The sequence below is a fragment of the Zosterops lateralis genome (assembly GCF_965231275.1).
Source record: "Zosterops lateralis genome assembly, chromosome: 1".
In the NCBI taxonomy this organism is placed as follows: Eukaryota; Metazoa; Chordata; class Aves; order Passeriformes; family Zosteropidae; genus Zosterops; species Zosterops lateralis.
In genome coordinates, this window is record NC_139762.1 from 87,022,057 (window position 1) to 87,034,273 (window position 12,217).

General features: G+C 42.1%; 1 protein-coding gene across 2 annotated transcripts in view; it reads right to left on the minus strand.

Moving 5' to 3' along the window:
* Positions 1-12,217, minus strand: part of EPB41L4B (erythrocyte membrane protein band 4.1 like 4B) — a gene marked incomplete at its 5' end in the record, with an annotated part of 164,744 nt that overhangs the window by 57,124 nt on the left and 95,403 nt on the right. For both annotated transcript variants that reach the window (XM_083860082.1, XM_083860081.1), the window contains 2 exons: positions 5,736-5,851; positions 11,443-11,624. In XM_083860082.1, the coding sequence (XP_083716208.1) occupies positions 5,736-5,851; positions 11,443-11,624 (298 nt within the window). The remainder of the gene's footprint in view (positions 1-5,735; positions 5,852-11,442; positions 11,625-12,217) is intronic.

Below are 12,217 nucleotides of genomic sequence, written 5' to 3' on the forward strand. Positions count from 1 at the left end.
CACCCTTAATGCGGAATATTATTTTTCCATAGAAGGAGAACACTGGAGAATTGCATTTAAATAAAAAAAAAAGTCAAACAAGCTCAGGTATATACACATATAAAATTGAAGGCATTGTTTTCTTTCTGTAACTGAGGTCTTACATTTGCTTTTTCTCCTCCCAAACATTTACTTTAAATTCAATTACATTTGGAAATACTAGAACTGAAGACAGATTTGTAGAGTGTTAGATAATGATGACACTGACTTTGGTTTGCAAAGTTAAGTGAATATTCGGTACACATACAGAATATAAAAATAGTTCCATGAAAAACAGCAATACCACTCCTGTATATAACATTTCCAAGCTCTGCTTTAAAAGGTTCATGCTTCGTTCCACATCAAACTTTTTACCAAGAGCAAGATTAATGATCTTGTGCCTCTGTGAATTTATTGATAGCTTCTTCTTAGCCATGTTTAAAACATGTATTTGACAGGAGTTAACAGAAGAATAGAATGAATATTTTCTTTAGGAATGCAGGTCTATTTTTGTTGCAAGTCATCCCTACTAGTGGGAGGCAAAATTTTAACAAAGACAACAAAAATATATAGGTTCTGAAAGCCCATTAGCTAAGTGAGGTTTCCTGGGACTCAACTACATCTGCAAATGTGCATGGAAATCTACAGACTCTTTTGCCTCTTTTTCACCAGAAAATTTATTGCTTTTAACCATGTGACAGCTAACACCAATTACAGTTACCACAATTATAAGACCAGTACAATTATGTGTTGTTCTTATTTGAGGCAAAGTTTACAAGCAGAAATTGCATCTTCTTTATTAGAAAAAAGTACAATTGAAAAACAAACAAACAAACCACTCATTAAATTGTCAGACACAGAATATTTTCCTCAGGTTAGCTATTAATTGGTCTAATGAAAGATATAACTCCAAATAAATCTTGTTATGCTTATATTTTCAGAGAAAACATCTAATTCTTGGTATCAAATTTATTTTATAGAATGCTATTGCTCAATATTACTAAATCCTACCTCTGTCACTGTGAGTTTCATGACAGTCTTAGCAGACCATGGTCGCCATGTTTCCTGGGATATACCCTCTGATCTGTGTTTCACACAGAAGTGTCTCAGGTACATCAACAAATTGAGTTTGTTTTGTGGGTTTTCTTAAACTACAAATGATTTTTGGAACCCCAGTGGCTTTGGGCATTGCTGTTATGCAGGGAGCTGTTATCACTTGGAAGCAGACAATCTGTGCAACAGGGCAGTCCTATAATATAGTTTTGCCCTGCTAACAAAAGGCCATAAGTTCTGAGCAGAGTTTGCAGAGACATTAAGGCTCATCAAGCTGGTTCTCTCTGAACCTTTCTCAATCTGTCTGCAGCTTCGTTCTACTAAGTTTAGCTGTAGCAGCAATAATTTTATATAGAAAACAATAACACCAGTATTCTATGTAGAATAAGGTATTTATGACTCTAATACAAACATGTAGTTTAAAGGCTGATATGAAAACAGGGGCCTTGAGAAGGGAAGACACAGGACACGGTGTAGAGGGGCACTGATAATGGAGCGATAGTGCAAAGGGCACAGTCTGGCACTGGGGACCCAGGGCTATAAACAACTCACCAAAGACCAGTTAAACTGCAGACCTGAACCTGGGCAAAATTGGGTCTAGGGGCAATAAAGAGTGAAGACATAATATATAGCATATATATGTAAAAGCTACCACTTACAGTAAATTTGGGTGCAATGCAAAAATGTAGATTAATTAAGGAAGAGCAAGATGTAAGAGCCTATCTGAAAACATAAAAAAGGACCCAAAGTATATTGTAGAGTGAGGAGAAAGAAGAAAACATGAATATGGCTGGATAGAACATTGGAAGAGGCTGCCCAGGGAAGTGGCTGAGATGCCATAACTGGAGGTATTTAAAAGACTTGTAGACATGGCACTGAGGGACAAGGTTTAGTGCTGGACTTGGCACTGCTGGCTTAACAGCTGGACATGATGGTCTGAAAGGTCTTTTCTGACCTAAATAATTCCCTGATCCTATGACCATCATGATTCCCCCTCTGAACCCATCAGAATGAAATCACCAATCTTAGGACCCAGAGGGGTAGGGAAAGGGTGAGCATAACACCAGGAAAAGAGGTAGAAACAATTTGAAATGTATTATTATTCTTTCTTTCTTTTTATGCAATAATTACAGCTGGGCTAATAATTACTAGACTCCCAAGATTTCAGAAATGCTAACAATACATTCTTGGCCTTATATTATACACACACACACACAAAGCAACGGGGAAGGGAGAACATATTTTTTTAATGAAAAGCTTCCAAGAAGAAAATCAGAAATACATTCACAGCTACAACATTTAGGATTGTGTCTTGGAGATTAAGGAGTCTGCTAGCACCAAAGGGCTTGAAACACAAGTTGAAACAGACTTTCAACAGTCAGTAGGTGGACAGACACATACACCATACCAAACAGCTCTGGAAAAGAGGTTGGACACATCCATTCATCATTCCCATGAGACGAAGTTTGCTGTAGCAGACAATCAAATTAATTAACTGCAGAATCTAATTTACCCAATTTCTTGCTAATTCTCCTATGGGTCGATTATTAAGCCTGACAAATTCCAGCCTGAAAGCACTTTGCTTGAAAAAAATAACAATTAGCAATAGGAAGGGAGGGAGTGAAAACTGGGACTCCACAACAGATGTGGATGTGGTTGCTTTTTTTTTTTTAATCAGAAATAGAGTAGATTAAACAGCTTTATAACAGCTTCACTGGTTTTATTTAAGCATAATATTTTGGTGGATGCATGAGTAGGCCATAAAAAGCACTTAGTAGACCAGAAATCAATGGAGCGGTGCAGGAGAGAGGTTAATTCTTCATCTTTTTTGCCAGAAACTAGACACATTGAACACTGATTAAAATCTATTTGCTGCTGGACTGAGTAGCTACTTAACTACCATAACCAAAGGAACTTTAAAGGTACCACTTTCAATCAAAAATTCTTGTCACAGTTGGGGGTTGCTCAATCCAGTCTATCCAGCCTTATTGCCTTTCTGCTGGGCAGTGCTCTATGGCATTTCAGCCCAGGGTTAGCCCAGTATTTGCAGCATGTCCCTCTCTTTCACTGGAGAAGTCATCTGCTGAGGCAGTTCCAGGCTCTGCTCAGAACTCAGAGACCTGGTTTGTTTGTTTTAGCTTTGTGAGCTCTGTATACACATTTCACCAGGATCTAGGTCACACAATGGTGCTTGAAGAAACCACAAGCAAAAGGCCAAAAGAACTTCAGAATGATTTGTTGGTCACAACCAATAGACTGTAATGTAAGGGCTGGATCACTGAAACAGTTTCCAGTGGTGACTCTGGGCCAGTTTCAAGAGTATGTACAATTTTCAGATTGCTAAAAACAGTAATTTTAATAAATTTTGAAGGATTGGCCTCTTTTGCATTCACATGGTAGCTGCTGTTTGTGGGAATGCTGCCCAGTTCTTAAACCCAAACCCTCTATGACTGCCAGGGGAGGGTTTTCATTAGACAGTCCACGTCTCTAGCCTTGCCTTTTGCTGAGCTTCTGCCAGAAACAGAAGCATTTAGCAGCTCTTGGTGCTCATTACAAGACTTTTTCATCAGCTAAACTTTGACTGATGGCAGACTCATCACAGCAGACACAGGCTGCATTTACTGTGCAGCTGCATTTATTGTGAAGCTCTGACTTGTTATGATACTGGGTTGTGCTAATTAGTCCTTAAATAAATAATCCATCTGACTGTGGACAAGATTCTAGAGCTGTCAGGACAAGCCAAAGAAAACCTTTAATTATAGAAGAGCTGAGTCCTCCCTCCACAGACTTGCAGTGAATATGAACGAGCAAGAGGAGCAGAGATCAGGCAGAAGTTGCAGGTACAATATTTGGATTACTTGCACAGTATGGTGCAATACAAGACCAAAGTGTTCTAAACTTTTGGTTTAAGAAAGAAAACAGAACATAAATCTACTCATTTTGAAATCACAGGGGAACCATTAAGGTCACATCTTTGAATCATTTCTGCAACACAGGTCAGATTGCTTTAGCCAATTGTGTACTGTGGTCAGTGTGGAGAGAGTCCTCTCACTTCTTCACTTTGGCCCTTTAAATATGCCAAAGTCAGCTCTCAGTGAACTCAACAGTGTAGGACAGTCCTTTAAAGCATGTTTTGGACATTGCACCTGAGCAAATGTTCTCTGCTGGGGTTCAGATAGAGTATCAGTAATCCCATCTGAACTGCACAAGTCCTCTCACAAGGACTTGTGAGACCTGGGTGTTCACTGGATGAGTCTTGAGATGAAGAATTTTCCTTTGGCAAACTATGTCAGGGCTTAACAAGCTCTGACTATAAAAAGATGCACTTATTACCAGTTCAGAATTTCTAGAAGATGAACTTGAAAAATGTATGTAGGAATAAAAGGTGACTTCTTTCCCCTTTTACCCCAGTTTGATGACTTTATGATTTATCTTTTACTTCCCACTTGAGCTAGACAAAATTAGAAATCCTCACAGGTGAAAACCAAATAGATTTGGGAGAAAGTCTAAAATATTCTATCTTCCTCTGTCCATTGAGAAATCTCCAAAAATCATGACACAGGTCATTACCTCATGACTACACTAATAAGGCATAAGGACTGCAGTCCATATCTGAACTACACCACAATCCTATGACAAACACTGAACATGGTTCAAGGAAATCTTAATGATAGTAAATCAACTGCATTATGGAATAAATTCAATTAACCGTAACCTTGAAAAAAAATCCAATATTTAAATTTCTCATTAGAAACACTTGGCTCACTGATTTTTAGCCTTGACTTTCATCTCCTGGAATCTCTCATCCAGAGAAGAGAAAGATTCTGCTATAGAGATACATAGTCCCTTCATGCTTGCATTTTTGGTACACTTGGTCATGTCCCCTGGGATTTTAATTTCCCTAATGCTTCTTGAAGTAATACCAATAACAAAAGACTGTTTGTAAAACCAAGGTAAAGTAATTCAGTTGAGTTCTTCCTTGAGCTGACAAAAAACTCTCAAAACACCACTTTTCTTTTAACAGAGTCACTGGGGGCCCGGGCTCATCTCTTTTGAAGACAGTGGCAATGTTCTCATTGACTTCAAGGGTCCAGTCAGGACCTCTGTGGTTGCAAACCAGAGATCCTGGTCCAGATTCAGATCAAGGAATCCCACAGTTCAGGCACAGTGGATTTAGCCTCACATGGATACAAGGAGCCACCGACTTTCTGATCTCTGGCAGAAACAGCAGGACATGGCTGTTTGGCCACCTCTGCAAAAACTGTCTCATAAAACACCCACTAGCATCAGATGCCAGGGGGAGTTTATGGCATAACACGGACTCCTCATGTAGAAAAACAAGATTTTTTTTATCACTTAAAGTGTTGTTATTTTTTTACAGCTCTGGGCTGCCTAGATGACTAACTCTTCACAACTAAACTAAAACTATATCAAAACGTTGCTGCAGCAGCTTCTGAAATTTTATAAGGCAAAGCTGATTGAAATGCTAAATCTAAAAACCAAATCCCAGCCCCATAAGAAGATGGTGAAAGATGATTAAAAAGCAAGCCAGTTGAAGATGAATGTTGATTTGAATTGGAGGTGAGAAAGCAACAGCTTTTGAATATGAAGTGACAAAGGTGCTCTGGCATATATATGCAAAAGTATATATGTATATGCTATACCTTGTTCATGCTGACGTGCAGGGCTGGCCATGGTCCAACTACCTTCACATTCTCCGTTTCTATTTTCTTCAGATGAGAAGTTTCATCATAAAGAAGGGGAAGTCCTGAGCTCAGTTCTAAAAGGATGCCCAAAAGAAAGAAAGAAAAAAACACCATCTGAAGGGAGGCTACAGAAGAACTGCAGAGCAAGACACTCAACTGCATTTGAAGAGATAACGGTTGGCAAAGTATCTTCTCTGTAAGACCCTTTAAAATGTTTCATAATTATGCCTGTTGGGTCATTGTGCCTTTTTCTATTTAGCAAACAATTCCTCCCCCTCCTCCTTCTCACCCATCCTTTCATTTCAGCAGAGCTTTTGCCAGCTTTGGGCTAGATATTTCTCTCCTTACCTCCCCACCGCCTCTACCTCCTCTATATTCTAAAACTTAGTTGACACCAGAGGGATTATTTATGCAGCCAAGGTGCCACTCTCAAAACATGTGATGTGTAAAGAGATCAGAGTATAGCTTTTGGCTTCTCTCAGACATCTTTATTTATATGCCAGCCTCTTTAAGATTGTTGTCAGGAATTTGCTGTGCTTTGTCAACAGAGATTTTGAGCAAGCCACTGACACAGAAAGTAAAGAAAAAAATACTTTTTCAGACAGCCCTGAAAGATCTCCATCATCATCTTGGGGATGGTGTGACATATATATACATATTTGCAAGTACTCTGAGAAAAATAAACTTCATCATGTGATGATTTAACAAATCTGTGTCCTCTCGTATTTCTTTTTGCCATGGATTCTAGATAATAAGAGTTGGGAACAATCCAGTTCTGTGGAGTCTGATTCAAAGCCTACTGAAATCAATAAAAACCTTGCACTGACTGCAGTTTGGTTTGGATCAGGTTCTTAAGCTGTCCTAAGAATATTAAATATTACTCACTCAGGATCTAACTCTACAGCTGTTTAAATATGCATTAAGGGCTCTGCTGACTAGAGACAAATTGCTAAAACCAGCTTATAGAGATGTAAGAAAAAAGCTGGTTTTGGCATTAGTGAAACATTATCAGACCCTGAGGTAATAATGTCCTATAAAAGGTTACAATATCAGCATTGACCTCCTCTTGGTGGTCTCTCATCACAAGTTACTGTTGCCAGAGTTCAGCATTTCTCAATCACAGCTGCTTCTGTGCATATGAGACTGTGAAACTGTCTGATACCCTGGGAATAAATTACCACAGCCATAAAATCAGACACGATGATGGGGAGTTTTTGAAGAAACACAATCATTCTACTTCCCTCCTAAGAAAGAAAAATAAAATGGGAGGAAAGTGCCTTATTTAAATTATTAAAGTTTGCTATTATTTAAAACTGATTTTTAAGCTGGGGTGGGTTTTTTTGGTTGTTTAAAGGGAGAGCTCTGGAAAACAAGCAGGCCAGTTTAGGCTTTTTAGTCAGCCTCAGATACAAACAAAACAAAAGGCAAAAAACTCAACTCCTACAAAAGGCATAAATTTCCTGAGTCAGCATTAAGTCTTGGCAAACCCAGGCTTTCACTCCAAGAAAAGATCTGGCAGCACAGTGGTTTTTCAAAGCACTGTTTTCAGCCTGAAACTCAGTCTGTGTTAGACCATTCTCTCCTCAGGGTTATGCAAGGTCTTTTGTAGCGAGCTGCTCAGGAATAAAGGTTGCCTCTTTTTTTTGAGCTGATAACCTGCAAGCTCAGCCCAGAGTTCAAGAGGCAACCTGGTTCCCCTCCTCCCGTTCCCTCATTTTCCATCATAAAAATTCTGTGAGCTGCGCTGCATACATGTTGGCATCTGCTCCCAGGGACAGCCCCAGCTGCTGCAGGTGAATCTGCACATGTGCACCTGGTAATCCACGCGTGACCTTGCCATGCCAATTAGGATCAGGAAGTGGCTCACCCTCTCTTCCCTGTAAGGCCAACTGCTGTAGCCTAGAGTGGGAATGGGGTTCTGGGATATGCTGGGGGAAGATGTGCTGCACCACAAGATGTGGTCTGTGTTCATTAGCTTTGAGGTGAAGAGTAGCTTCGCAAGTACAAGAATCAGGCTGAATGCAGGAAAACAACATCTTCTGCTGAGCTGCCTTCATAAACACGCACATCAGATTTGTTTCACTGGATTTCACTTCCTCCAGTAATTGAAGCAGACAAATTACTTGGAATGTGAAAAATCAGGCAGGTCTGTCCGGGTTTGTTTTGTGTTTGTTTCTGTAACAAAGTCCTGTGCTGTGTGTTTGCTGGGAAACATGAATTAGTATTTAAAGGAACCCTGGATGAGCACATTGTTGTTTCCCTCTCTCCTGCCCATGTCCCACTAATTGCACTGGAATTCTGGCATTTCTCAGAATAGATGTAAGTGGAAAAAAGGCAGATGCTTTCTCCCTCTCTCAGCCTGATGGTGGGTACATATCAGTAGGTCACTCCGTGTTCCATTTCAGATGAATTCAAGACCATCTCAGAGCTCAGTGATGAGTCCAGTCCATAGCAACTGGAACAAGTCACAAAACACCTGTGATCCCACAGAAAAGCACAAGGTAGGTTGAGTGCTGGTGTCACCTCTGTCAGCCTTATGGGGAAGTTTCTGCTAGGATAGCATATTTGCCCTATGAGACCTTTTTGCTCTTCAGGCATTTCCACTTGAGATATTTTGGTCACAAGCACCCTCTTTCCTGAGAGTGTCCCCAGTTTAGTGACCACTTACTTCCTAGAAACACTTTCCCAGCATGGGCCTTTCCACACAGCCTGGAGCCAGACATCAGTCCCCCATGTCCTCATGTTCCTGAGGCAGACTGCTGATAGTGTTTCCTCTCTGCCTGATTTTTTCTTGTCCCACACACTGTGCCATGTCCCTGATAAACGGCCAATGGCCAGCATGCTCCTAACCATTTCAGTACCTGCAATGTGAACCTTTCCCAGAGGCTCTCTGCAAGAGTTCTGTCAGCTGAAATAGCCTGAGCAGCATTTTAATGAAACCATTAAAAACAAAACAGCCCTAGTCCCCTGAGCACCAACCTTGAAAAGGCACTTAGACCTGTCACCCCAAGCTGCAAATGAGTAAGTCTGATTCTGTTTTAAGGGAAGCTCTCCAATCCAGACTGCCACTGCTCTCACAGCATAAACATTCCAGATATAACCATGGACTGGCTTCTCAAGGGAAATCAGCTTTGTACCTCCAGCTGGATGCACAGGTGCCCCAGAGGATCAGCAATGGGTTGCAGTGGGGCAGCACGGCAGCATTAAGACAACCAGCACATGGCATGCACAGCTGCCTAAATAGCTCATCTGGGAGCTGCACCACAGCCTCCCCTTGGAGCTGTCCCATCCCTTTCCAATCCCTTAGAGAAACTGGGAATTGGCATTCAATGCTACTGGCATTGGGCAGGAACCAGCACCGACTCCCTTCTTCTGCATCAGTTGGTGTTGACCAGTCTTCAGCAGACAAACAAAAAGAAAGATAAATCTGTTTCCAGCAACAGGCACCATACATGCCTTGGCTTCTCAAGTCCCCTTCAGAGCATGGCAGCTGCCAGACAGGCCAGGGAGCTGCTCCCCACCATCAGGACCAGGTTTGGGAGAGAGGGCTCACTCTCCCCATGTCTGGGGAGGACATGGAGCCTCCTGGGCCACAGTTTCATCTCACAGGTAACACCCACTGGGCACAAAGAGAACTGCTCCTGATGTTTGCCCTTGTGCTCTTCTAGGCCTTTTCTAAGGTTATTTCTGCAATCAGGAGAAGCAGGAAAGCTGTGTGACCTGAGAGGAGACAGAGTGCTGGAATAAACACCCTGTACTGTGTGCTTTTTGCTGTTTCTTTAATTACCTCCTATCCTGCAGGTGGGCCCATGGCAGAGCTGTGGGGATCTGGAGAGCAGCAGCAGAGCTGGGCTGGAGCTGGGGCACTGGGAATCTGACATGGAGTTGTGGGCTGGATGGGGCAGCCCCGGGGAGGGGTTCGGGGGAAGCAGGGCCAGCCGTGCCCTCTGGGTCAGGACACTCAGCAGCAGCAGAACTGGCTCTGAATGAATTTCCTGGCATGCTTCAGCTCTAATTTGGGAAAGGAAAATATGGGCTGGCACACCCCCAAGAAAGGTCACCGCCTCCCACTGTGCCAGGCTGGCAGCCGGGAGAGGTTTTCCAGCCCAGCCTTGCCAGCATGCCCCGACACCTGTGCTGTGCCCAGCCCGGCATCCAGACTGTCCAGGCTGGGCAGGTGCAGGACCAGGGGAGCTGCCCCCAGCCCCACAGCGGGACAGCCTGAGCTCCCCTCCTGCATGGTGCCGCAGCCGCAGAGCAGGGACGAGATGCAAATGCCCATCAGTGGCAAAGGAGCATCCGCACCCTGCTCTGAGCCGGTGTGGCTGTGCCAGGCAGGGGTGGCCATGCTCCATGCCAGCCCCATGCTCTTCCCAGCATGAAGGTACACTGGAGTGCAGTGACCAGTCAGTGGAAAACAACACATTTTCTGAAGGTTCCACCTACAGGAGTCAGCTTCATTGAAAGCTCCAGCAAGCAAGTCATGTTGCTGCTTAGGATACCTTCCTTAAACGTCTACAAGGCCTTCCATTTTATGTCTTGAGCTTCTCTCCTAAAAACTATTGCACTCTCTTGGGGAAAGAAAACTAAAGAAAATGTTTCTGATCTTCTGAAACAAAGTCTGATTAAAGCTTTGTCCAGCTTGCTAAGGTGGGACGGCTTACAGTCAGGATCACCTAGTACAGTACAAGACCCTGGTTTCAGGAATTTGAAAACTGTCGGATTAACTGACCAGGGTGAAAGATTCCATAGTGGATAGCTATCTCAGGGTCATTTACAGTTAGAAAGGCAAAAACTGCTCAAGGGAAGAACTCATGGTTTCCTAGAGACAAGGAATATAATAGATTATGTCTTGTTTTGCCCATCATCTGACATTCTTACACGGTTTCAGCATCTGACACACTGCAGAGTGCAGAGATTGTAAATCTGGAGAGCAGGAAGTAGGACTGCTCAATAACAGGGATTTTCTCTTCCAGTTCCTGTGTAAACCTATAAATATTTGGTCAAGCTCCATACCCTTAAAAATGCCTGTACGTGTTCAGCAGCAGAGACTTCCACCCAAACTCTCCAAGACTGCATGAGGAATGGATAGGCTTCTCTCCTCATTGCTTTCTACAAGCCAAGAATTTCTCCTCTAAGGAAGCAAGAATATTCCAGTCTTGGTAGCTAAAGCTTTTAATTGTTCCAGTTACCCAAACTAAGAGCAAGATGCTGTATGTCCAGTGCTCCAAAATTTCTGCTGCCTGTGCCCAGACATGAAAACAAGATCCAGACAATGAGGGCTGAGGGCCAGCTGGACAGATCAGCAAAAGACAATAGCAGATGAGGGTAGGTTTTTGAAACTATACAAACAAACAGTATGAACAAGAAAGGAGGCTGTGCCAAGTGGTTAGAGAGGCAGTATCTGTGACTAATGGGGTATTTGTTCAGCTATGGAACACCCACCTAACACCAAATCCCACAACTCTGTAGCAAACCAAGGAAATTGCAAATCTTGTCTCATTTGCACATGCTACAAAGCTAGCAAATAATAACAGGAAGCATATTCTTCAAGGAGGAAAACTGAAATGCACATTGTTTTCCTTTCCTTTTCTTTGCCTCCTTGCCGGAGACAAACCTGAAAGCAGCACAGTCACTGAAATAACAATCACTGCAGTGGACTTACTGGTTGGGTTTGGAACTGCAGAAACAATGTCCTTGCTTTCTGGAGCAAGGGCACCATAATTGGCGTGGTGGTGGTGATGCCGGTGGTGGTGGTGGTGCCTTGCAGCCATTTTTGTGGTGTATGGAGTTCCACCATTCTCCTCAATGTTGAACGGATGCAGATCGCTGTTGTTCAACGGATAGCTACAAAATAAATTCAGTTCAAATTAGAGCAGTAAACAGTGGCACCAATTGTACTTCTGGAGAGACAAAGTGAAAACTTTCTTGGGAAAAAATGCACAGATTTTTCATAAATAAAAAATTTAATGAGGTATATCCCAAATCTTTACAGTTTTCTATCTCTACAAGATTTATCTGATGAGGAAAAAGGATGCCTCTGCTTGTTGATATAACTAAGATCAGAACTATTTTTGATTTTACACACTACACAATCTCTGCTAGAATCTTTCCTGGGATAGGAAAGCCATTAAACAGAAAACAATAACTCCTATAAAGTGAAATGTCCAAAGAGCAGACCAAGGAACAGTCTCAGAGAAACTACATTTCTGAGAATGTTCAAGTCTCTAAATTTATGGTGCAAAATAGCTATATAAAAAAATTCTGACTTAGGGAAAAAAGTGAGAAATGAAATATTTTATAGATAACAACATACAAAATAGCACTTGGCTAAAAAGGAATTGTACCTGTGCTGGTATAGCTAGTTTGGGTTTTTGGTGGGGGTGTTTAGTTAGGAGATTAACTATCATCAGTCTACAATAGCTGGCAAACAGGGACAC